Source organism: Callorhinchus milii, unplaced genomic scaffold (genome assembly GCF_018977255.1).
Source record: "Callorhinchus milii isolate IMCB2004 unplaced genomic scaffold, IMCB_Cmil_1.0 Scaffold31, whole genome shotgun sequence".
Classification (NCBI taxonomy): Eukaryota; Metazoa; Chordata; class Chondrichthyes; order Chimaeriformes; family Callorhinchidae; genus Callorhinchus; species Callorhinchus milii.
The window spans coordinates 235-27,392 of NW_024704772.1; the positions used below are offsets into that span (position 1 = coordinate 235).

Here is a 27,158-nt window from a genome sequence, read left to right on the forward strand (position 1 = left end):
GTGCCAAAGACACTTTTACCCAATCAATCCTGAGCACCTGGGACCCCTCTCTGTGATCCCAAACATTCACCTTATTTTGATTAGCCCTTTACTACCTCACAACCTGCACTGAACCAACTTGGACACAAACTGATGATCGACAAGTGCTCCAAACCATCTGTCGCATAAACTGACGCTCAACCAGTAAACTGAACCTACCTGGACAGACACTGGGTCTGGGCAAACAAAACCAACCTTCACATAGCTATTCGAGATTACCCAAAACCAAGCAAATTTACTGTCTATATCCAAATATTACAACAGATACCATCAAATCTGATTTTACACCATCTAACAATAGTGTGTAACTTCAATCTCTGATATTCCTACAATCTGTGTAGATGAATTAAACCCTCGACCCAAACTGTGAGCTTAACACATTAATCCAGCAAGATCTCCTCCATCCTGTCCCTCTCAAACCCCAGTCTCTTTTATTAACGACTTCTAATCTCAACCTCCAGTGCGAATCAGAGTTAAGACTCGTATGTTTGGTTGTCAGACATCCTGCATGAAGTCCACACAGTGTTGCCAAACCTCTGGAGTGTGGAATAGTGCAGGAAAGAACTATATACAACCTTTGCCGTCATTACAGGGTTCCCACTACAGACTTAACTTACTTACCCTCCTTGAATCCCAAGGTGCTAGAGAGAGAAACAGGGCATTGGTTTCAGTCGACAGTTTTTGGTTCTCATTAGTACAGACTTGGCTTCTGGTGACAATAATCATAACCTTGCATTTGATATAGCGCTTATCATGTCTGACATCTCAAAGCACTTCACAGAATGGACCATAAAGCGAATCGACTATTTATTTGTGGGCGAAACACAGTAGTCAATTGCGCATAGCAGCGTCCCACAAACAGTCGTGGATAGAAAATGACCAATTTATTATTGTTTTGTTTTTTGGAGCGATTATTATTAGGCATGTGGAGTAAGGAAACTTATCCAAGATTTCACCCTGCCTGGAATTGAACCCAGGTGTCTCACTTGCAAGTCGAGCGCTCTAACCACTGAACTACAGGATTCCATCGTGCAACTGAGCTCAGCCGATTAATCACTTACATCTCCCACGGTTTTCAGCTGCATCTCATCTCCAAACGGTTCCTAGTTGGACATCTTCGACCAAAATCTAGATGATGATTTAAACACTAACACCACAAAATAATAATTCTACATAACAATACTGTCATCGTTATCTCTGAGACGAGTTACACAATAAAAAGAAAAGCCAGACTGTTCAAGAGTAGTTTACAATCTCCATTAAATAGATGGATGGCAACAAGATTTTTAAAGTTCAAAGGTGAAAAAACAAAAAGTGATAAATAACTGAGTTTCTCTAAAAAGATAAACAGTTTAAGAAAAAGAACAAAACCGAACAAAAACACCATTGGGCATATAGGCAAGTGAGGAGAGTTACCCAATAAGTGTCTGTGACAAATACACATGACATAAAAATAAAACAAGTTAAAAACAAAGTCAACTTAAAGGATCTAATGTAGTAGCCATTATTGTGACCTGTCTACAAGCCAGAAATTACTGGGAGCTAAACATTCCAGGCTGTGAGATCTTCAGAAAGGATAAGGAAATTGGGAAAGGAGGAAGAGCAATATGAATAATACTCAAGTGCACCAGTAGATAGAAAATACTTTACTGCCAATTTACAGCCCACCAGAAAGTTCCCACAAATACAGACTTACCTGATGGAGTCCATAGAAAGACCAGCCGGAGCCAAGCTCCACCACATGCAAACTGACTATTTCACTGCTCTAAACCACAAGCCTTCACCAACTCATCTGCTCTCTCTGAGCTGACTCCTTCCTCCAATGGTTTGACTAAGCTCAGCCTCTGGGTTAAATACCCAAAGGTTCAGGTTTGACATGTGGCCAATGAGCGAATCACATTCCTCACGAGGTCCAGTTGAAAGTCCTCCCTTCACAGCTGGAAACGGTCAGTATCATCATATGGGCTGTTGGCTATTGGATGGTTCAGAGAATTCATAGGGTTTATATTCACTACTTTAGAGCATTTACCTTTTTCTAGGATTTCCTATTGAATGCTTCAGAGACACCATCAAACACACCATCAAAACAGATCACGAACACTAAAACGTGTGAGAAAGAAGGAGAAAGACTGCAACAGAGAGAAGATGTAATAGACAGAAGGTATGATAGACAAAATGAGAAAGGTTGTGAGAGAGAGTGTGCTAGAAAGATTGGAAAAGAGGGAAGAAAGATTCTGATAGGAAGAGTGATAGAGAGGAGAGAGATGAAAATAGAGAGAACGTGTGACAGAAGAGAAAGTTTTGAATAGAGAGGAAAAGTGTGAAAGAGAAGAAAGATTGTGATAGTGAGAAAGCGTGACAGAGAGGAGAAAGATTGCAACAAAGAGTGATAGAGAGGAGAAAGATTGCAACAGTGATAAAGAGAAAGATTGCGATAGAGAGAATGTGTGATAAAGAGAAGAAAGACTAATATACAGAGGCAAAGAACGATAGAGTGAAAAAGTGTGAGAGGGAGAGAATGTGCGTTAGAAAGAAGGAGAAAGATTGGAATAGAGAGAAAGTGTGAAAGAGAAGGAGAAAGATTCTGATAGCGAGAAAGTGTGATTGAGAGGGAAAGGTTGTGATAGAGAGGTGAAAGATTCTGATAGAGAGAGAGGACAACCTTTGTAATAGAGAGAGACAAAGTATGATGGAGAGAAGGAGAAAGATTGCATTAGAGAGTGAAAGTGTGACAGAAGGGAGAATGATTGTGATAGAGAAAAGGAGAAATATTGCACAAGAGAGAAAGTGTAATAGAGAGAAGAAAAATTGTAAGAGAGAAAGTGTCAGAGACGGAAAAGCTTGTCATAGAGGAGAAATACTCTGATATAAAGAGTGATAGAGAGGGCAAAGATTGTAATGGAGAGAGAAAGTGTGTTAGAAAGAAGGAGAAATATTGTTATAGAGAGAGAGAGAGAAAGTACAATGGAGAAAAGCAGATAAATTGCGGTAAAGAAGAAATGTGAGGGAGGGGAGGAAATTTGGGCGACAGGAGAACGATAGAGAGAGAAAGTGTGTTAGAAGAATTGGAATAGAGAGAAGGAGAAAGATTCTGATAGAAAGAGTGATAGAGAGGAGAGAGATTAAAATAGAGAGAAAGTGTGATAGAGAGAAAGTGATAAGAGAGGAGAAAGAGTGCGATAGAAAGCGTGTTAGAAAGATTGCAATAGAGAGAGTGTGATAGAGAGTAGAAAGATTGCAATAGAGAAACTGTAATAGAGAGAAGGAGAAAGATTGCAATAGAGAGAAAGTGTGATAGAGAGGGAAAAGGTTGTAATAGAGAGTAGAAAGACTCTGATAGACAGAGTGATAGAGAGGGCAAAGATTTAATAGAGAGAGAAAGTGTGATAGAGAGAAGGAGAAAGATTCTAATGGAGAGAGAAAGTGTATTAGAAAGAAGGATAAAGATTTTAATAGAGAGACAACGTACGATGGAGAGGATAAAGATTGCAATAGAGAGAAAGTTTGACAGAGATGGAGAGAAATTCTGATAGAAGGAGAAAGTGTGTTAGAAACAAGGAAAAAGATTGTCATAGAAAAAGACAAACTGAAAGAGGAGAAAGATTACAATAGAGAGGAGAAAGAATGCGATAAAGTGTGTTAGAAAGAAAGAGAAAGATTGTAATACACAGAGGCAAAGTACGATAGAGTGAGAAAGTGTGAGAGGGAGAGAACGTGTGTTAGAAAGAAGGAGAAAGAATGCGATAGAGAGAATGTGCGATAGAGAGGGAAAAGATTGTAATGGAGGACAAAGATTCTGATAGAGAGGAGAATGATCGCAATAGAGAGGAGAAAGATTGCGATAGAGAGAAAGAAAGATTGTAACAGAGAAAAAGTGGGGTAGAGGAGAAAGATTCTGATAGAGAGAAAGTGTGTTAGAAAGAAGGAGAAAGACTGGAATGCAGGGAGAGAAAGTGAAAGACAGAAGGAGAAAGATTGCAACAGAGAACGAAAAGGTTGTAATAGAGAGAGCAAGTGTGATAGAGAGAAAGTGTTAGAAAGAAGGAGAAACATTGCGATGGCGAGAAGGAGAAATATTGTGATACACAGAAAGTGCGACAGAGACCGAAAAGGTTGTAATAGAGAGAAGGTGAAAGATTCTGATAGGAGTGAGAGAGAGGGCAACGTTTGTAATAGAGAGAGACGAAGTATGATGGAGAGAAGGAGAAAGAGTGCATCAGACAGTGAAAGTGTGATAGAGAGAGAAAGTGAATTAGAAAGAAGGGGAAAGATTCTGATAGAAAGAGTAGAGAAGAGAAAGATTGCAATAGAGAGAAACTGATTGAGAGAAGGAGAAAAATTGTGTTAGAGAGAAAGTGTGATAGAGAGGAGAAAAATTGTGTTAGAAAGATTACAATAGAGAGAAGGAGAAAGAATGCGATCAAGTGTGTTAGAAAGATTGGGAGAATCCAATGATCCTTGCATTTGATATAGCGCTTTTCACGTCGGGAGGACATCCCAAAGCGCTTCACAGAACACACTGTAAAGTGAATTGACTGTATATTTGTGGGCGAATGCGGCAGCCAATTGCGCACAGCAATGTCCCACAAACAGTTGTAGATTGAAAATGACCAATTTATTATTGTTTTGGAGGGATTATTATTAGGCTCTGTGTGGAGTAAGGAAACTTGCCCAAGGTTTCGCCCTCTGCCTGGAATTGAACTCAGGTCTCTCACTTGCAAAGTGAATGCTCTAACCACTGAGTTACAGGACTTTCTCCTCTCTATCACACTTTCTCTCTATTGCAATCTTTCTCCTTCTCTCTCACACCTATTAGTGCTTGTGATCTGATTTGATGGTATGTTTGATAGTGTCTCTGAAGCATTCAATAGGAAATTCTAGGAAAGTGTGATTGGTGATTTTCAATCTACGACTGTTTGTGGGACATTGCTGTGCGCAATTGGCTGCCGCGTTTGCCCACAAATATACAGTCAAATTCATTTTATTCTGTGTTCTGTGAAATGCTTTGGGTATCCTCCCGACGTGAAAAGTGCAATATCAAACGCAAGGATTATTATTATTCAGGGGCCTCCGAGCTGCAGGGGCCTCCGAGCTGCAGGGGCCTCCGAGCTGCAGGGGCCTCCGAGCTGCAGGGGCCTCCGAGCTGCAGGGGCCTCCGAGCTGCAGGTGCTAATGATCCCTCCAAAACAAAAACAATAATAAATTGGTCATTTTTAATCTACCATGTTGAATTGGTGTCACTTGTGGCAGTGTAATCAGTCTTGCAGCTCAGGTGGGGAGTCCTGTAGCTCAGTGGTTAGAGCACTCGCTTTGCATGAGGGAGATCTGAGTTCAATTCCTGGCACGGCGAAACCTTGGGCAAGTTTCCTTACCCCACACGCCTAATAATAATTCCTCCAAAATCAAAAATAATAATAAATTGGTCATTTTCAATCCACGACTGTTTGTGGGACACAGCTTTGCGCAATTGGCTGCCGCGTTCGCCCACAAATATACAGTTAATTCACTTTGCAGTGTGTTCTGTGAAGCGCTTTGGGACGTCTTCCCGACGTGAAAAGCGCTATATCAAAATGCAAGGATTATTATTTTTATGTAAGTCTCTGTATTATCTGCTTCAATTACTACTTATGGGAGTGAGTTCTGCATAGTGCTGCCCTCTGTCTGAAGAAGTTCCTTCTAAATTCTCATTTCATTCCTCCAGTCACTATCTTATACTCGTATTCTATGTGACGTCTCAGTCAGAAATAGGAACTACCTATTTGAGCTGTGACACCATGTTGTATTGGTGTCACTTGTGGCAAAGTAATCAGTCCTGCAGCTCAGGTGGGGAGTCCTGTAGCTCAGTGGTTAGAGCACTCGCTTTGCAAGAGGGAGACCTGAGTTCAATTCCTGGCAGGGCGAAACCTTGGGCAAGTTTCCTTACCCAACGCCTAATAATAATACCTCCAAAAATAATAAAAAATTGGTCATTTTCAATCTACAACTCTTTGTGGGACATAGCTGTGCGCAATTGGCTGCCGCGTTCGCCCACAAATATACAGTTAATTCACTTTGCAGTGTGTTCTGTGAAGCGCTTTGGGACGTCCTCCCGATGTGAAAAGCGCTATATCAAAATGCAAGGATTATTATTATTATGTAAATCTATCTGAATTTTCTGCTTCAATTACTACTTATGGGAGTGAGTTCCGCATAGTGCTGCCCTCTGTCTGAAGAAGTTCCTTCTAAATTCTCATTTCAATTCTCCAGTCACTATCTTATATTTGAGCTGTGACACCATGTTGTATTGGTGTCACTTGTGGCAATGTAATCAGTCCTGCAGCTCAGGTGGGGAGTCCTGTAGCTCAGTGGTTAGAGCACTCGCTTTGCATGAGGGAGACCTGAGTTCAATTCCTGGCAGGGCGAAACCTTGGGCAAGTTTCCTTACCCCACACGCCTAATAATAATTCCTCCAAAACCAAAAATAATAATAAATTGGTCATTTTCAATCCACGACTGTTTGTGGGACATAGCTGTGCGCAATTGGCTGCCGCGTTCGCCCACAAATATACAGTTAATTCACTTTGCAGTGTGTTCTGTGAAGCGCTTTGGGACGTCCTCCCGATGTGAAAAGCGCTATATCAAAATGCAAGGATTATTATTATTATGTAAATCTATCTGTATTATCTGCTTCAATTACTACTTATGGGAGTGAGTTCTGCATAGTGCTGCCCTCTGTCTGAAGAAGTTCCTTCTAAATTCTCATTTCAATCCTCCAGTCACTATCTTATACTCGTATTTCTATGTGAAGTCTCAGTCAGAAATAGGAACTACCTATTTGAGCTGTGACACCATGTTGTATTGGTGTCACTTGTGGGAATGTAATCAGTCCTGCAGCTCAGGTGGGGAGTCCTGTAGCTCAGTGGTTAGAGCACTCGCTTTGCAAGTGGGAGACCTGAGTTCAATTCCTGGCAGGGCGAAACCTTGGGCAAGTTTCCTTACCCCACACGCCTAATAATAATTCCTCCAAAAACAATAATAAATTGGTCATTTTTAATCCACGACTGTTTGTGGGACATAGCTGTGCGCAATTGGCTGCCGCGTTCGCCCACAAATATACAGTTAATTCACTTTGCAGTGTGTTCTGTGAAGCGCTTTGGGACGTCCTCCCGATGTGAAAAGCGCTATATCAAAATGCCAGGATTATTATTATTATGTAAATCTATCTGTATTATCTGCTTCAATTACTACTTATGGGAGTGAGTTCTGCATAGTGCTGCCCTCTGTCTGAAGAAGTTCCTTCTAAATTCTCATTTCAATCCTCCAGTCACTATCTTATATTTGAGCTGTGACACCATGTTGTATTGGTGTCACTTGTGGCAAAGTAATCAGTCCTGCAGCTCAGGTGGGGAGTCCTGTAGCTCAGTAGTTAGAGCACTCGCTTTGCAAGAGGGAGACCTGAGTTCAATTCCTGGCACGGCGAAACCTTGGGCAAGTTTCCTTACCCCACACGCCTAATAATAATACCTCCAAAACCAAAAATAATAAAAAATTGGTCATTTTCAATCTACAACTCTTTGTGGGACATAGCTGTGCGCAATTGGCTGCCGCGTTCGCCCACAAATGTACAGTTAATTCACTTTGCAGTGTGTTCTATGAAGCGCTTTGGGACGTGCTCCCAATGTGAAAAGCGCTATATCAAAATGCAAGGATTATTATTATTATGTAAATCTATCTGAGTTTTCTGCTTCAATTACTACTTATGGGAGTGAGTTCCGCATAGTGCTGCCCTCTGTCTGAAGAAGTTCCTTCTAAATTCTCATTTCAATTCTCCAGTCACTATCTTATACTCGTATTTCTATGTGAAGTCTCAGTCAGAAATAGGAACTACCTATTTGAGCTGTGACACCATGTTGTATTGGTGTCACTTGTGGCAATGTAATCAGTCCTGCAGCTCAGGTGGGGAGTCCTGTAGCTCAGTCGTTAGAGCACTCGTTTTGCATTTGGGAGACCGGAGTTCAATTCCTGGCAGGGCGAAACCTTGGGCAAGTTTCCTTACCCCACACGCCTAATAATAATTCCTCCAAAACCAAAAATAATAATAAATTGGTCATTTTCAATCCACGACTGTTTGTGGGACATAGCTGTGCGCAATTGGCTGCCGCGTTCGCCCACAAATATACAGTTAATTCACTTTGCAGTGTGTTCTGTGAAGCGCTTTGGGACGTCCTCCGGATGTGAAAAGCGCTATATAAAAATGCAAGAATTATTATTATTATGTAAATCTATCTGTATTATCTGCTTCAATTACTACTTATGGGAGTGAGTTCTGCATAGTGCTGCCCTCTGTCTGAAGAAGTTCCTTCTAAATTCTCATTTCAATCTTCCAGTCACTATCTTATACTCGTATTTCTATGTTCAGTCTCAGTCAGAAACAGGAACTACCTATTTGAGCTGTGACACCATGTTGTATTGGTGTCACTTGTGGGAATGTAATCAGTCCTGCAGCTCAGGTGGGGAATCCTGTAGCTCAGTGGTTAGAGCACTCGCTTTGCAAGTGGGAGACCTGAGTTCAATATCAGGCAGAGGGCGAAACCTTGGGCAAGTTTCCTTACCCCACACGCCTAATAATAATTCCTCCAAAAACAATAATAAATTGGTCATTTTTAATCCACGACTGTTTGTGGGACATTCCTGTGCGCAATTGGCTGCCGCGTTCGCCCACAAATATACAGTTAATTCACTTTCCAGTGTGTTCTGTGAAGCGCTTTGGGACGTTCTCACGATCTGAAAAGCGCTATATCAAAATGCCACGATTATTATTATTATGTAAATCTATCTGAATTTTCTGCTTCAATGACTACTTATGGGAGTGAGTTCTGCATAGTGCTGCCCTCTGTCTGAAGAAGTTCCTTCTAAATTCTCATTTCATTCCTCCAGTCACTATCTTATACTCGTATTTCTATGTGAAGTCTCAGTCAGAAATAGGAACTACCTATTTGAGCTGTGACACCATGTTGTATTGGTGTCACTTGTGGCAAAGTAATCAGTCCTGCAGCTCAGGTGGGGAGTCCTGTAGCTCAGTAGTTAGAGCACTCGCTTTGCAAGAGGGAGACCTGAGTTCAATTCCTGGCACGGCAAAACCTTGGGCAAGTTTCCTTACCCCACACGCCTAATAATAATTCCTCCGAAACCAAAAATAATATTTGGTCATTTTCAATCCACGACTGTTTGTGGGACATTGCTGTGCGCAATTGGCTGCCGCGTTCGCCCGCAAATATACAGTTAATTCACTTTACAATGTGTTCTGTAAAGTGCTTTGGTACGTCCTCCCGACGTGAAAAGTGCTATATCAAATGCAAGGATCATTATTATTATTAAAGGTTGTGATAGAAAAACTGTGTTAGAGTGGCGAAAGATTGTGGTAGAGAGAAGGAGAAATATTCGGATAGAAAGTGTGATATAGAGAAGGAGGAAGATTGCGATAGAGAGAGAACGTGTTAGAAAGATTGGAGTTAAGAGAGACAAAGTATGATAGAGAGGAGAAAGTTTGCAATAGAGTGAAAGATTGTTAGAAAGAAGGAGAAAGATTGTGATAGAAAGAGAGAGAAAGTATAATAGAGAGAAGCAGAAAAATTGCGCTAAAGAAGAAATATGAGAGAGACGAGGAAAATTGGGCGGGAGTGCGTGTTAGCATGATTGAATAGAGAGAAGAAAGATTGCAACAGAGACAAAGTGTGATAGAGAGGAGAAAGATTCTGATTGAGAGTGTGACAGAGACGGAAAAGGTTGTAATAGAGAGGAGAAAGATTCTGATAGAAAGTGTGATAGAGAGGAGAAAGATTGCACAAGAGAGAAAGAGAACGATTCTGAAAGAGAGTGTGTTAGAAAGAATGAGAAAGATTATGATAGAGAGAAAGTACAATAGAGAAGCAGAAATATTGTGATAAAGAAGTAATGTGAGAGAGGAGAAAATTGAGCGAGAGAAGGACAATGATAGAGAGAGAAAGTGTGTTAGAATAGAAAGTGAAAGTATGATAGAGAATGTGATAGAGAGGAGAAAGATTGCAATAGAAAGTGATAGGGGAGAAAGATTGCAATACATAAAAAGTGTGATAGAGAGGAGAAAGAGAAATATTGCGATAGAGAGAAAGTGTGATAGAAAGAAAGATTGTAACAGAGAAAAAGTGTGATAGAGAGGAGAAAGAGAAATATTGCGATAGAGAGAAAGTGTGATAGAAAGATTGTAACAGAGAAAAAGTGTGATAGAGAGGAGAAAGAGAAATATTGCGATAGAGAGAAAGTGATAGAAAGAAAGATTGTAACAGAAAAAGTGTGATAGAGAGGGTAAAGATTTTGATAGAGAGAAAGTGTGACAGAGGAGAAAGATTCTGATAGAAAGAGCGATAGAGGAGAGATTAAAATAGAGAGAAAGTGTGATAGGGAAGAGAAAGTTTGGAATAGAGAGGGAAAATGATATAGAGGAGAAAGAATACGATAGAGAGAAAGTGTGTTAGAAAGATTGGAATAGAGGGAGAGGGTGTGGTAAAGCGGAGAAAGGTTGTAATATACAGAGGCAAAGTACGATAGTGAGAAAGTTTGAGAGGAAGTGTGTTACAAAGAAGGAAAAAGATTGGAATAGAGAGAGAAAGTGTGAAAGAGGGAAAAAGATGTAACAGAGGAGAAATATTCTGATAGAAAGAGTGATAGAGAGAGAAAGTGTGATAGAGAAAGAGAAAGATTCCGATAGAGGGAGAAATTGTGTTAGAAAGAAGGAGAAATATTGTGATAGAGAGAGAGAAAGTATAATAGAGAGAAGCAGAAAAATTGCAGTAAAGAAGAAATGTGAGAGAGGAGGAAAATTGGGTGACAGGAGAGCGATAGAGAGAGAGTGTGTTAGAAGGAATGGAATAGAGAGAGACAAGGTGTGATAGAGGAGGAAGACTGCAATAGAGAAAAAGTGTAAGAGAGGAGAAAGATTACAATAGAGAGAAAGTGTGTTAGAAAGATTGGAATAGAGAGAGAGAGAAAGTATGATACGATGAGAAAGATTGTAATAGAGAGGAGAAGGACGGCAAAAGAGAGAGTGTGATGGAGAGAAGGCGAAAGATTGCGATAGAGAGAAAGTGTGAAAAAGAGGAGAAAGATTGTAATATACAGAGGCAAAGTACAATTGAGTGAGAAAGTGCGAAAGGGAAAGAAAGTCTTAGAAAGGAGAAAGATTGGAACAGAGAGAAAGTAAGAGAGAAGGAGAAAGATTGCCATAGAGAAAGTGTGATAGAGAGGGAAAAGGTTGTAATAGAGAGAAAGAAAGATTGTAACAGAAAAAGTGTGATAGAGAGGAGAAAGATTCTGATAGAAAGTGTGATAGAGGGAAAAGATTGCGATAGAGAGAAAGAAAGATTGTAACAGAAAAAGTGAGATAAGGAGGAGAAAGATTCTGATAGAGAGAAAGTGTGACAGACGGAAAAGGTTGTAACAAAGGAGAAAGATTCTGACAGAAAGAGTGATAGAGAGGGCAAAGATTGTAATAGAGAGAGAACTGTGATAGAGAAAGAGATCGATTCTGATAGTGTGTTAGAAAGAAGCAGAAAGATTGTGATGGAGAGAGAGAGTATAATAGAGAGGAGGAAAATTGGGAGAGAAAAGGAGAGCAATAGAGAGAAAGTGTTAGAAGGATTGGAATAGAGAGACATAAAGTATGATAGGGAGCAGAAAGATTGCAATAGAGAGAAAGTGTAATAGAGAGATGGAGAGACATTCTGATAGAGTGAAAGAGAGGGAAAAGTTTGTGAGAGAGACGGAAAAGGTTTAATAGAGAGGAGAAAGAGTGAAAGAGGAGAGTTTAAAATAGAGAGAAAGTGTTATAGAGAAGAGAAAGGATGCAATAGAGAGAACGTGTTAGAAAGATTGGAATAGAGAGAGAGGACTTGTGATAGAGAAGGAGAAAGATTGGAATACAGAAAAAGTGTGACAGAAGGAGAAAGATTGCGATAGAGAGAGCAAGTGTGACAGAGAGAAAGTGTGTTAGAAAGAAGGAGAAACATTGTGATACACAGAAAGTGTGACAGAGGCGGAAAAGGGAGTGATAGAGAGAGACAAAATATGATGGAGAGAAGGTTGCATTAGAGGGAGAAAGATTGTGATTGAGAATAGGAGAAAGGTTGCACAAGAGAGAAGATTGCGATAGAGAGAAAGTGTGATAGGAGAAAATTCTGATAGAAAGAGTGATAGAGAGGGTAAAGATTGTAATAGAGACAAAGAGAATGATTCTGATAGAGAGAAAGTGTGTTAGAAAGATTGGAATAGAGAGAGACAAAGTATGATAGAAAGGAGAAAGATTGCAATAGAGAGAAAGTGTAACAGAGGAGAAAGATTGCAATAGAGACAAAGTGTAATAGAGAGGAGAAAGATTCTGATAGAAAGGAAAAGGTTGTAAGAGAGAGAAAGCGTGATGGAGAAACATTGCGATACACAGAAAGTGCGATAGAGAAGGTGAAAGATTCTGAAAGCAGTGAGAGAGAGGGTAATGTTTGTAATAGAGACAAAGCATGATGGAGAGAAGGAGAAAGATTGCATTAGACAGTGAAAGTGTGATAGAGAGGAGATTGCGATAGTGAGGAGAAAGATTCTGATAGAGAAAGTGACAGATACGGAAAACAACAACAAGATTCCATTTAAAAAGCGCCTTTCACGTCAGGAGAACGTCCCAAGGCGCTTGGGTTGTAATCGAGAGCAGAAAGATTGTGATAGAGAGAGAAAGTGTGGTAGAGAGAAAGAGAACGATTCTGATAGAGAGAAAGTATGTTAGAAAGATTGGAATAGAGAGAGACAAAGTATGATAGAGAGCAGAAAGATTGCAACAGAGGAAAACTGATAGAGAGGAGAAAGATTGCAATAGAGACAAAGTGTAATAGAGCGGAGAAAGATTTTGATAGAAAGGAAAAGGTTGTAATAGAAAGAGAAAGCGTGATGGAGAGAAAGTGTGTTAGAAAGAAGGAGAAACATTGCGATTGCGTGAAGGAGAAATAGTGATAGACAGAAAGAGCGATAGAGACGGAAAAGGTTGTAATAGAGAGAGACTAAATATGATGGAGAGAAGGAGAAAGATTGCAATAGTATGATAGAGGAGAAAGATTTCAATAGAGAGAAAGTGTGATAATAATAATCCTTGCATTTGATATAGCGCTTTTCACGTCGGGAGGACGTCCCAAAGCACTTCACAGAACACACTGCAAAGTGAATTGACTGTATATTTGTGGGCAAACGCGGCAGCCAATTGTGCAGAGCAATGTTCCACAAACAGTTTTGGATTGAAAATGACCAATTTGTTTTTTGGAGGGATTATTATTAGGCTCTGTGTGGAGTAAGGAAACTTGCCCAAGGTTTCACCCTCTGCCTGGAATTGAACTCGGGTCTCTCACTTGCAAAGCAGGTGCTCTAACCACTGAGCTACAGGACTCTAGTAACCAACCCTGACACCAACTGACTCAAACTACACTGAACCTGCCCTGACAAGCTAACTCAATCACCCTCTCAACTAAAACCAACTCTCAACAACTGGACTGAACTCACCCTGACAAATACAACTCTCAACCAATCATAGCATAAACTGACTCAACAACAACACTAAACCAGTCTGAACAGAACCTGACTCGTGGCAGCCACACTGACCCAGACCCGGCAGTGACTGACTCTCGGCAGCTACACATTGCCGGTCACTTGTAAACCAGCCGTGCAAACTGCTCCAACCCAGCCCTGGCATCGAGTGACCCGAGGCAACTGCACTGAGCCAGGCCTGAAAGACTCTAAACCTCAACAACTGCACTTGACCGGCCTCGACACAGTCACTGAATCTACACCTGTCCTGAACCAACTTGCACACAAACTGATGCTCCACAACCAGCCCCGACACAAACCAACTCTCAGCCACTAAACCCAACCAACCTTGACAGACACTGGCTCAATAAACTAAACTTCACACAAAGACTATATTACCCAACGACACACAAATTCTCTGATCTCAGATCAAACTCTTGTAATAGAAGTTATCAAATCAAACCTTACACCAACTACAGTGTTGGACTTCAACCTCTGCGATTCATACAATCTGTACCAATTAATTCTACCCTCAACCCAAACTATCACCTCACCATGTTAACTCAGCGACATCTCCCCATCTTGTTCCTCTCAAACCCCAGTCTTTGATACTAACAACTTCTAGTCTCAACCTCCAGTGTGAACCAGAGTTTGGCTCATATGTGGTTGGATGTCAGACATCCTGCATGAAGTCCACATAATGTTACCAAACCTCTGGAGTGTGGAAGAGTGCAAGAGAGAAAGAGATACAATCTTTGCCATCATCACAGGGTTCCCACTAGCACAGACTTGCCTTACTTATTTTCCACGAATCTCAAGAAGCTAGAGAAAGAGAAATAGGGCATGAGCTTCAGTTGTCACCCTAAGCTTTCCAGGAATTTTCACTTTCCATAGAGTCCAATGTAGTGCAACACGTCTAAGTTAGACTCAGCTATAAACTAAAAGGCCCTTTACCTACATTGAACCAGTCTCAACACTAACCAATTCATGATCTACACTGAACCTGCCCAGACACAAAACAACTCAACACTGAACCAATCTCAGGATAAAATGCATTAATAATACAATTCTCTGACATGGATTAACTCCACAACTGCCCTGAACCAACCTCAACAGACACTGACTCCACACCTTGTCACAGTATCTTATCTCTGGGTGAGAATTACACAATGTTTAAGTGCACTCTGAAAGAGCGATCCTTCTCTTCACAATTTTGCAGGTTGTGAGGCAGTAACCAATAGAGTAACATTATCCCAAACCTCTTACAAGTTCCTGAAATTCAGAGTTTGCATAATTAGTAATGTTAGAGTCAAGTGTCAGTGAAAACTCCAAACCTCAACAATTCTGGTTCATCTCCACCTCCTCCCTTTTATACCTCAAATGTGCCCAAGACACATTTTTACCCAATTAATCCTGAGCATCTGGGACCCCTCTCTACGATCTCAAACATTCACCCTATTTTAATTAGCCCGTTACTACCTCACAACCCGCACTGAACCGACTCGGACACAAACTAATGATCGACAAGTGCTCCAAACCATCCCTGGCATCAACTAACTCTCAACCAGTAAACTGAACCAACTTGGATAGATACTGGCTCTGGGCAAACAAAACCAACATTTAGCTACTCTATGTTACCCAAGATCAAGCAAATTTACTGTCTCTTCAGAAGATTATAACAGATACCATCAAATCTGATTTTACACCATCTAACAGTGTCTAACCTCAATCTCTGTTATTCCTACAATCTGGGTCGATGAACTAAACCCTCAACCCAAACTGTAAGCTCCACACATTAATCCAGCAACATCTCCTCCATCCTGTCCCTCTCAAACCCCAGTCTCCGTTACTAACGACTTCTAATCTCAACCTTCAGTGGGAGCCAGAGTTAATGCTCATATGTGTTTCGATGTCAGACATCCTGCATGAAATCCACATAGTGTTGCTAAACCTCTGGAGTGTGGAAAGGCGCAAGAAAGGATATACAACCTTTGCCATCAGCATAGTGTTCCCACTAGTACAGACTTACCTAACTTATCCTCCAGGAATCCCAAGGTGCTAGAGAGAAACAGGGCATGAGCTTCAGTCGTCAGCATTTGGCTTCGGGTGACAATAATAATAGTCCTTGCATTTGATATAGTGCTTTTCACGTCTTCGACATCTCAAAGCGCTTCACAGAATACACCGTAAAGTGAATTGACCATATATTTGTGGGCAAAGCACAGCAGCCAATTGCGAATAGCAGCGTCCCACCAACAGTCGTGGATTGAAAATGATCAGTTTATTATAGTTTTGTTTTTTGGAGGGATTATTAGGTGTGTGGAGTAAGGAAACTTGCCCAAGGTTTCACCCTCCCTGAAATTGAACCCAGGTGTCTTGCTTGCAAGGCGAGTGATCTAACCACTGAGCTACAGCACTCCACCGAACAACTGAGCTCAGCCCATTAGTCACTTACATCTCCCACAATTTTCAGCTGCATCTCATCTCCAAACAATTCCTAGTTGGACGTCTTTGACCAAAATCTAGATGATTGGTTTAAAGACTAACACTGCAAAATAATAGTGATTCTGTCATCACCATCTCTGAGACGAGTTACACAATACAAAGAAAAGTCGGACAGGTCAAGAGATGTTCACATTAATCCGAGATGGATGGCAACAAGGTCTCCAAAGTTCATTGATGTATGAATACCCAGGGATCATTTGGTGTGAACAAGCATTAGGCCAGCGTTCAAAAGTAACACAAACCTGCATTGTCTCCAGGACAACCTCTGACTGAAGCGGAAACAACAGAACTAAATACTCAGAAGAGCAAAGGTTAGAAAACCAAAAGTGATAATTAACTGAGTTGCTCCAGAAAGAGAAACAGTTTAAGAAAATAAACACAAAAAGGCAAGAAAAACACTATTGGGCATATGGGCAAGTGAGGACAGTTACCCTAATAAGTGCCTGTGACATATACATACTATACATAATATAAAAATAAAACAAGTTAAGAACACAAATTTAGCTTAAAGCGTCTGATGTAGTAGCCATTACAGAGACTTGGCTCCAAGTTGGGCAGTACTGGGAGCTAAAATTCCAGGCTGTAAAATCTTCAGAAAGGATAGGGAAATTGGGAAAGGAGGGGAGCAATATGGATAACATTCAAGTACAACAGTAGATAGAAAGGACTTTAGTAAAGGTGATCAGGCCACAGAAACACGATGGGTAGAATTGAGGAACAGCAAAGGAGGGAAGACTCTGGTGGTAGTTGTCTACAGATCTCCAGATAGTAACAAAACAGCAATTGTTTTTGAGACAAATTACACAATAAGAGAAGCCAAACTGGCCAAGAGTTGCTCACAATTGACATGGAGAGCAGGTGGACAGTCATAATGTCTCTGAAGCTCACAAGACTGACAACACCCAAGGTTTGGACAACTTCCCTTCACAAACATTACTGACAATTTACAGCCCACCAGAAGGTTCTCACAAATACAGACTTACCTGATATAGTCCATAGAGAGACCAGCCTGAGCCAAGCTCCACCACATGCAAAATTACCATTTCACTGCTCTGAACCACAAGCCTTCAGCAACTCATCTGCTCTCTCTGAGCTGATGAGGTGACTCCTTCCTCCAATGGTTTGACTGAGCTCAGCCTCTGCGTTAAATACACAAAGGTTCAGGTTTGACATGTGGCCAATGAGAGAATCCCATTCCTCACAAGGTCTAGTTGAAGGGAACGTCCTCCCTTCACAGCTGGAAACAGTCAGTATCATCACATGGGCTGTTGGCTATTGGATGGTTCAGAGAATTCACAGGGTTTATATTCATTAATTTAGAGCATTCACACTTTCCTGGAATTTCCTATTGAATGCTTCAGTCCTGTAGCTCAGTGGTTAGAGCACTCCCTTTGCAAGTGAGAGACCTGAGTTCACTTCCAGGCAGGGCAAAACCTTGGGCAAGTTTCCTTACTCAACACAGAGCCTAATAATAATCCCTCCAAAACCAAAAACAATAATAAATTGGTCATTTTCAATCTACGACTGTTTGTGAGACATTGCTGTGCGCAATTGGCTGCCGCGTTCGCCCACAAATATACAGTTAACTCACTTTACAGTGTGTTCTGTGAAGCACTTTGGGATGTCCTCCTGACGTCAAAAGCGCTATATCAAATGCAAGGATTATTATTCAGAGACACCATCAAACACACCATCAAATCAGATCACAAACACTAATAGGTGTGAGAGAGAAGGAGAAAGATTGCAATAGAGAGAAGGTGTGATAGAGAGGAGAAAGGTTGTGACAGAGAAAAGGAGAGAAACTGTGATAGAGAGGCAAAAGATTGTGATCGAGAGAAGGAGAAATATTCTGATAGAAAGTGTGATAGAGAGAAGGAGAAAGATTGTAATAGAGTGAGAAAGTGTGAAAGAGAGGAGAAAGATTGCGATAGAGAGAGAAAGTGTGTTAGAAAGATTTGAATAGAGAGATACAAAGTATGATAAAGAGGAGAAAGATTGCAATAGAGAAAGTGATAGAGAGGAGAAATATTCTGATAGCGACAAAGAGTGATAGAGGAGAGATTGCAGTAGAGAGAAAGTGTGATAGAGAGAAAGTGTGATAGAGAGAAAGTGTGATAGAGAGAAAGTGTGATAGAGAGAAAGTGTGATAGAGAGAAAGTGTGATAGAGAGAAAGTGTGATAGAGAGAAAGTGTGATAGAGAGAAAGTGTGATAGAGAGAAAGTGTGATAGAGAGAAAATGTGATAGAGATAGAGAGGAGAAAGACTGGAATAGAGAGAGACAAAGTACGATAGAGAGAAGGAGAAAGATTGCAACCGCGACCCGGCCGCCAGCAACCTCGAGCCAGCCCCAGCAACCCGGTTGCTGTGTGTGGGGGGCGGTGCTGTGTACGGGGTGGGAGGGGAGCTGTTTGTTTGTGTGTGTGTGGGGGGGGGGGGAGTGCTGTGTGTGGGGTGGCGGGTCTATGTGCTTAGGGGGAGCTATGTGTGTGTGCGGAGGGGGGCACGGTATGGGGGGGGTCTGTGTGGGGGGCGGGGCTGTGTGTGTCGGGGCGGGGTGCTATGTGTGGGGGGAGGTGGTGTTTGTGTGTGTGTATTTGTGGGGGGGTTGTGCGTTGGGGTGGGTGGTGTGTGTGGGAGGAGGTGTTGGGGGTGGGGTGGGAGGGGAGCTGTGTGTATGTGTTAGGTGAGGGCGCCTGTGTGTGTGTGTGTGGGGGGGGGGGGGGGGTGAGTGTCTGTGGCGGGGGGGGGGGCTGTATGTGGGAGTTAAGAACATAAGAATTAGGAGCAGAAGTCAGCCATTCAGCCCCTCGAGCCTGTGCCCCGCCATTCGATAAGATCATGGCTGATCTTCAGACCTAACTCTAATTACCCGCCCTATCCCCATATCCCCCAATCCCTCTGTTTTTTAAAAATCTATCAGTCTCAGCCTTGAAGATGTTAAAGGACTGACATCTACAGTCTTCTGGGGGAGTGAATTCCATAAATTCACTGCCCTCTAAGTGAAGAAATGTTTCTTCAACTCTGTTCTAAAAGGCTGACCCTTAACTTTAAGACTGTGACCCCTGGTTATAGATTCTCCTACCGGGGAAACAGACCCTCAGTGTCTACTTTATCAGCCCTTTAAGAATCTTATACGTTTCAATAGGATCTCCCCTAATTCTTCTGTACTCTAGAGAATACAGCCCCAGTTTATTCAGCCTCTCCTCATAGGTCAGTCCCCTCATCCCAGGAACTAACCGAGTGAATCATTGCTGCACCCCCTCTGGGGCAAGTATGTCCTTTTTTCAATAAGGAGACCAAAACTGCACACAATACTCTCGGTGCGGTCTCACCAAAGCCCTATATAGCTGCAGCAAGATTTCCCTACTCTTGTATGCCATCATGCGTTCGCCTTCTTAGTTGCTACTGCACCTGCAAACTAACTTTTTGAGACTGGTGTACAAGGACACCCAAATCCCTCTGAACACTAACACTATATAATCTCTCCCCCTCTAGAAAATAATCTGTTTTTCTATTTTTTCTACCGAGGTGAATAACTTCACACTTCCCCACATTAAATTCCATCTGCTACCTACTCGCCCACTCCCCTACCGTATCTATCCCATTGCAATCTTTTTGCATTATCCTCAGAGCTCACTCTCCCACTGAGTTTAGTGTCATCCGCGAATTTAAATACGTTATATTCAATGTCCTCATGTCAATCATTGATGTAAATTGTAAATAGCTGAGGCCCAGCACTGATCCTTGTGGCACTCCACTAGTTACATCCTGCCAATTCGAGAATGACCCATTTATCCCTACTCTCTGTTTTCTACCCGTTAGCCACTCTTCCATCCATGCTAATATGTTCCCATTAAGTTTAAAACCTTTGCTTCGGACTTAACTATTTCTCTCTTTAACTTAATGCTAAATTCCATTGTATTATAATCACTTTGCCCGAGAGGAACCTTAATTTCCAGTTTGCTGATCAGCTCTGCTTCATTACACAAAACAATGAAGCAGATAATTATCCAGATAATTATCCCTAATATTCTATAAACTCTTCCTCTATCATACTTTTCCCAATCTAAGTGCAGATTAAAATCACCCACAATTAATGTTTTTCCTTTACTGCATGCTCCGCTAATTTCCTGTTTTATACCTTGAGAGATACTGTGACTGCTGTTTAGGGGTCTATAAACTACTCCCACTGGAGTAGTTTGTGTGGGGGCTGGTGGGGGGCAGGCTGACACTGTGGGGGTGTAGGGCTGGTGGGGGGCACGCTGACACTGTGGGGGTAGGGGGAAGGCTGACACTGTGAGGGCATGAGGGGGAGCAGACAGCATCCTGTGAACATGGACAAGTTTCTAAGGAGTAAGAACAGAATAAACCCAAACTGAAGTGATGGAGACGAAGAGTATTTCACTGAATCTGATTTATAATCCACATCTCAATGCAAATGGTAATTACAATGACTGTAAATACTTGTGCAGATGGAATCTCTACAAGTGGCTCCATTAAACACAACAACAATTATCAAAACATGCTCATGGCTTACAGCTTCTCCTTGTCCTCTAAACCAACTCAAGATTATTCTACAGTAATAAACATTTATAAACTTTACTTTTAAAAAACATTTTAAAAGCAAGTCAGTCAGGCTGTATTTTGGGATTATAGCATAACCACCAGAGTAAGATCTAGGTCCAGTCTCTAATGGTCAGGGAGTTTGCTGTGTGTGAGCGATGCTGTGTGTGTCTCCATACGTATGATTTCAGTTTTATTTTCACAGCAGTGATCCACATGGGAATGGTTATTCAATAAAAAACACAGGAGAGGCTGGAGTGTCTTGACACTGTTTCCTCACTATTGAGGTGGTCCACAATCTTCTCTCTGCACTGGAGGCAGAATTTGGTCTCGGAGAAAGTGAGAGAAACTGAGGGAAAACATGGAAAAACAAATGTTTACTTTGCTTCCACAAAAAAAATTCAGCTAAGTATTCAGCACAATATTATTATAGAATACTATTATTCGCCCACAAAATGCAGTCACACCACTTTACAGTACTGTGAAGTGCATTGAGATGTCTCGATGACGTGATAAGCCGCTAAAAACAAATGTCAGGATTATTATTATTGTGTCAGCCCCAAATTCGCACAATCATTAACAAATATATTTGGCTGAGAAAAGTGGATTTCCTCCTCACCGATTCTACCCAAACCCCAAGTGTTCCGGGATGCTAACCCCCGTGAAGGGCGCTATATAAATGCAAGTTGTTGTTATTGACAGGGCGAGAGGGAATGGATCAAATCACAGTGGTAAGGAACAAAGCAAAAGTGAATCCCAGCTCACAATGAGAACACAATTATAATACACTTATAGAACAGAAGAGTGAAAAACCTGTCAAAAATAAAATGAGAGGAACAATTAATAATAATGAATTAAACTGTCTGTACAGCACTATATACAGCATCCAAAATAAAACAGGAGAACTGGAGGCAATAACTCGTAGTGAGGAACCAGATAAAATTGGGATTACTGAAACGTGGCCACAGAAAGAACAGGACCGGCAATAAACATTGCAGGGTATATTGTATTTAGAAAGGACAGAGATGGGAAAAAGGCCTGTGGAGTAGCTGGATTCATTAGGGATAACATCATGGCAGTAGAAAAAAGGGACATAGCCAACAGTAAGATAGAAACAGAATCTGTATGGATAGAGATAAAAGATAAGGGATCAATCACACAAATAGGGGTGCTCTACAGACCACCTAAAAGTGGAAGGGACTTAGAGGAAGAAATGTGCAAGCAAATTAGAGAAATTAGTAAAAGACATAGAGTAATAATCATGGGGGAATTCAATTACCCCCAGATAAATCGGCCAGAAAAGGAAGGTCAAGGGGATAAGGGAATGGAGTTCCTTCAATGTGTATAGGGTTCCTTTCTTACCCAGTATGTAAGAGGTCCAACAAGGGAGGAATCCCTGCTGGATTTAGTAATGGGAAATGAACCAGAGCAGATAAGAGAAGTGTGAGTAGGGGAACATCTAGACAATAGTGATCATAACTCAATAAGGTTTAAGATAAAGATTGAGAAGGACATCAGTCTGACAAAGACCAGGTTAATAGATTGGAAAACAGCTGATTTTGAAGGGATGAGAATGGAACTTGGGAAAATAAACTGGAAAACATTATTAGCAAACAAAGAGATAGAGCAGCAGTGGGAAACATTTAAAACAGTGATCAATAGAGTACAGGAGAAATATATTCTGCTAAAAAGCAAGCAAAGCTAAATAATAATGAGATAACGTGGATGACTAACGATATAAGGGCAAAGTTGAGCCTCAGGAAAGAGGAGTTCACTAAGTACGTAAACAACAAGGGGAGCACGACAAAAAAGAATACAAAGAGGTCAGGAAAATAGTCATAAAACAATTAGGAAAGCAAAGAGGAATTATGGAATTAAATTATCAAGGAATACAAAAAGAAATAGTAAAATATTCTACAGACATATAAATAAAAAAATAAAAATTAGAATAGGGCCACTAAGGGATGGACATGATAAGCTTATGTAATTTCCAAAAGGTGTTTGATAAGGTACCACATGATAGACTAATGAATAAGGTCAGAGCATGTGGAGTCAGGGGGGAAATAACAGAATTGATAGCAAGTTGGCTACAAAACAGCAAATAGAGAGTAGGGGTAAAGGGTAGCTTCTCAGGCCGGCAGGGGGTGGGCAGTGGTGTTCCACAAGGATCGATTTTGGGATCCACTTTGTTCACAATATACATGTGGAATCCTGTAGCTCAGTGGTTAGAGCACTCGCTTTGCAAGCGAGAGACCTGAGTTCAATTCCAGGCGAAACCTTGGGCAAGTTTCCTTACTCCACACACCTAATAATAATCCCTCCAAAACCAAAAACAATAATAAATTGGTCATTTTCAATCTACGACTGTTTGTGGGACATTGCTGTGCGCAATTGGCTGCCGCGTTCGCCCACAAATATACAGTCAATTCATTTTACAGTGTGTTCTGTGAAGTGCTTTGGGACGTCCTCCCGACGTGAAAAGCGCTATATCAAATGCAAGGATTATTATTATTATTATGATGATGAATGATTTGGACTCGGGAATCAGCAGTACAATTTCAAAATTTGTAGATGACACCAAATTGGGGGGAGTAGTTATTACAGAGGAGGACGGCAACACATTACAGCAAGACATTAATAAACTTGCTGAGTAGGCATTTAAATGCCAAATGTATTTCAATGTACGAAAGTGTGAGGTGGTACATTTTGGTAGAAGGAATAACAAAGTCACATACATCCTGTAAAATGAAAAGCTAAATGGGGTAGAGGACCAAAAGGATCTAGGGGTACACATACACAATTCACAGGTTAATAAGGACATAAAAAGGCAAACCAGGCATTGGGGTTCATTTCTAGAGGGATAGAAATGAAAAGCAGGGAAGTTATGGTTAACTGCTATAGAACCTTGGTTAGACCACACTTAGAATACTGTGCAGTTCTGGTCCCCACATTATAGAAGGGATGTAGAGGCCCTGGAGAGGGTGCAAAGGAGATTCACAAAGGAAAGGTTATATCAGGAAAGGCTGAATATGCTGGGACTTTTCTCTTGAAAAGAGGAGGGTAAGGGGTGACCTGATAGAGGTCTTTAAAATGCTGAAAGGTTTTGATAGGGTCGACATAGGGAAGATGTTTCCACTTGTGGGGGAGACCAAAACCAGGGCCATCAATAATAGATAGTCACAAATAGATCAAATAGGGAAGTTAGAAGCTATTTCTTCACACAAAGAGTAGGGGGAATGTGGAACATGCGACCACAAGGAGTTGTTGAGGCAAATAGCACAGATGTATTTAAGGGGAAGCTGGAGAGGTACATGAGGGAGACAGGAATAGAATGTTAGGCTTGAAGGCTTAGTTGAAGAAGGGCAGGAGGAGGCTCATGTGGAACATAAACACCGGCATAGACCAGTTGGGCCAAAGGGCCTGTTTCTGTGCTGTATATTCTAATGTATAATATATTTATCAAAGAAACAAATGACTAAACCTTCTTCTTGAGTCATTAAATGAGATCCTGTTTGTCTGTAATTTACTGGGAATTCCTTCCTTTCTTGCTTATTTAGAAAAAGGGAGTTTTCCTCACAGTTATTTTCTCTCATCCAAAAATTCCAATGACTTGGCGCCTGATTCCGTTGCTGTTTGTTGTGATTTTACTGGGTGCAAATAAGTGGAATCAATATTCACATCATGTCAAAATAATCTAACTTTGTAAAATGCTTCATTGCATTTTTGTTAGGCGATAAAAAAAATGGCATTGTTATGGCACCTGATTATGCCCCTCATCACAATAACAAGTGTAATGACTGTACTTATTGGTAAGCATCACACGCACAACAAATAGCTATTTGGTGAACAATCAATTTATCTGGAGAATTGTTGACTGCGTTAGAACAATGTCCGAGGATCTTTAACTTCCACCTGAAGAGCAAACCTAGGGTTGTCTTCTCCTGCAGAGGACAATGCAAGACTTTACACTTCCTTCCTAGCCTGTTACGGGCTGTCAGTCTACAATACTTTCAAATCCCACCATGGCGCCAGCTCACAGCTACCCGGACACACCTTCATTTTTCAACGCTGTTTAGTACAGATTCTTTCTCCTCCAGAGCAGCCATCGCCAACACAAGCTGTTCTTTCAGCTGAGAGAGTTCCCGCTCAGTCCGCACCTTCATGACACTCAGTTCTGTATAAATGTCTTTGTACCTATCCGTGGCGTATTTCTTATCCTGCAGAAAAAAGCCAAACGATAACGTACAACAGCCTGAGGTCTCCACTCCTTCAACCAGTATTGCAAACCCCCAGCAAACTGCACTTACCCACTGCAGAGCCTGCAGCTCATCCCTGAGGCACTGAATCTCCTTCTTCAGATATTGTACTTCATTCTCCTTCACCCGCAGGACAACCTGAGGATCAGATAAACAGGCCTTTAATAGTTCACCTCCCAGAATAACTCCCAGAATAACTCCCAGCTACTGAGACAGTGCAGTCAGAACGTTACTGTATTATCCTCCCGAGGCTCCACTGGCTCCCAATCACCGAACGGATCGACTTCAAGATCCCCTCTCACTCGTTTTCAAATCACTTCACTCCCTCGCACCTCCCTAACTCTCCGCCCCGCTTCCCCCCCGCTCCACGAACTGCTTGCCTCCGGCCTCCTAATTGTTCCTCGTGCCCTCCACTCCACCATCGGTGGCCGTGCCTTCAACCTCCATGCTCCCAAACTCTGGAACTCGATCCCTCCACTTTGCCGTCTTTCTACCTTCAAATCTGCCTAAAGACCTTCCTTTTTGTTGATGTTTACGATCGCTTCCCCCTCCCTCTCCCCTTGGCTGGTTGTCAAGACTCCGCCACTGTGATGCGCTCCGGGACACTATCCCAATGTTATTGCACTAACAAATCCCACAATGGCAGTTGTATCGTCTCAATTTAAACATTGGTGATTTCAGCACAAAGTTTGACAGAGCTTTACAGGTTGTACAGCACCCAAACAGGCCCCGAGGGGAGGACTGTAGCTCAGTGGTTAGAGCACTCGCCTCGCAAGCGAGAAACTGGGGTTCAATTCCCGGCATGGTGAAACGTTGCGCAAGTTTTCTCACTCCACCGAGCAGTAAGTGGGAACCCAGTTGTTAGTCGATTGGCGGATCGCTTTTCCAGGATAATAATTCCTTCAAAAAAATAGTAATAATAAATTGGTCACTTCAATTTCTGACTGTTTGTGGGAGGGACACTGCTGTCAATTCACTTTACAGTATATTCTGTGAAACGCTTTGAGACGTCTCCAAGATGCTATATTTAATGCAAGGATTATTATTCACCCTCTTGCAAACAAGTCCACGACAGAAAAGTTCCTAACATGTGCCACAAGGAACACAGTAGTTTGAAGATTACGATCCATCTCCAACTGCTCAGGGGATCCTCAGGGACCCTCTGTCCCTGCAGCATCGCCCACTTCCCTCCTCACTGTTCTCTGCCCCGGCCAGCTACAGATGTCAGCATGGAAATGCAGATAATAAACTTTGCATTGATACAGCACCTTTCATGTCGGGAGGACATCTCAAAAAAGTGTTTCATAGGATTTACAGGATTGTAAAGTGCAGTGATTGTGTGTTTTGGCAGCCAATATTAACCCAGCAACATCCCACAAATAGTCATGGAACGAATGATCCATTTTTATCTGGGAAATTGCTGTCCAGGACACCAGGAGAATCCACCGACTGATGAAAATACTTCCTTTCTATTCACTTTATCAAAACCCCTCATAGTTGATCCCATTTTTCCAAAACACCTTTTATAACAAATGGTCTTCACTGAATGTCCAGGAATGATCCACGCCCTCCTTTCCCCATCTCACCTCCAGCTCACACACGTGTCCTTCACCCACGACGGGCACATTTCCAAGGTTATCCTTGTGTTTTCCGGTCACGAAAGCTCGGATCCGCCCCAGCTCCTCAGACAGTTGGCTGTTCAGCTCCTGCAGTGAGAATGCGTAGATCATTGTTACTAATACATTCTGCTAAGATTTTAAACAATATTTTGACCATAACATTAGGTGATAAGATTAGGAATGTTACACATTTCAGGATGGATTTGCTGCCGAGTGTGAACACAGCTTTACCTGGTTTTGTTTCAGCAGCTCCTGGTTCTCTCGCTGGATTTGAGCCAGCTCCTTCTCCCGGAATTCTGTCTCTTTCATCCGATCACTGATCTCCAGGCATTTCTGGGAATACTGCTCCGATAGCACCTGTAGCTCCCGCTGCAGTAACTCCAAATCACAGCTACAACAACAACAACAACAACAGTATTTATCCAGTATCCCTCACGCAGGGCAACGACCCAGAGCATCCCCCACAGAGGCAGGAGCTCAGGCATTTCCATTGGCACCATTGAATTGAGCCTGACTCGATCCTGACATTCCATTGTCAAACATGTCCGTCCCCCTAATATGGAGCTGGCCTGGCCTTGGCCAGCGGAGGAGCCATTTGTT

The 27,158-nt window shown here is 41.8% G+C and overlaps 1 protein-coding gene across 1 annotated transcript in view; it reads right to left on the reverse strand.

Annotated features, from left to right (window-relative positions):
- Positions 1 to 20,519: 20,519 nt before the first annotated feature.
- Positions 20,520 to 27,158, reverse strand: part of triobpb (TRIO and F-actin binding protein b) — a 32,833-nt gene continuing 26,194 nt past the window's right edge. The window contains exons 18-22 of the mRNA XM_042345073.1: positions 26,790 to 26,949; positions 26,526 to 26,645; positions 24,991 to 25,077; positions 24,737 to 24,900; positions 20,520 to 21,032 (exon numbers count right to left, since the gene is read on the reverse strand). Coding sequence (XP_042201007.1) covers positions 24,739 to 24,900; positions 24,991 to 25,077; positions 26,526 to 26,645; positions 26,790 to 26,949 — 529 coding nt within the window. The 3' untranslated portion in view covers positions 20,520 to 21,032; positions 24,737 to 24,738. The remainder of the gene's footprint in view (positions 21,033 to 24,736; positions 24,901 to 24,990; positions 25,078 to 26,525; positions 26,646 to 26,789; positions 26,950 to 27,158) is intronic.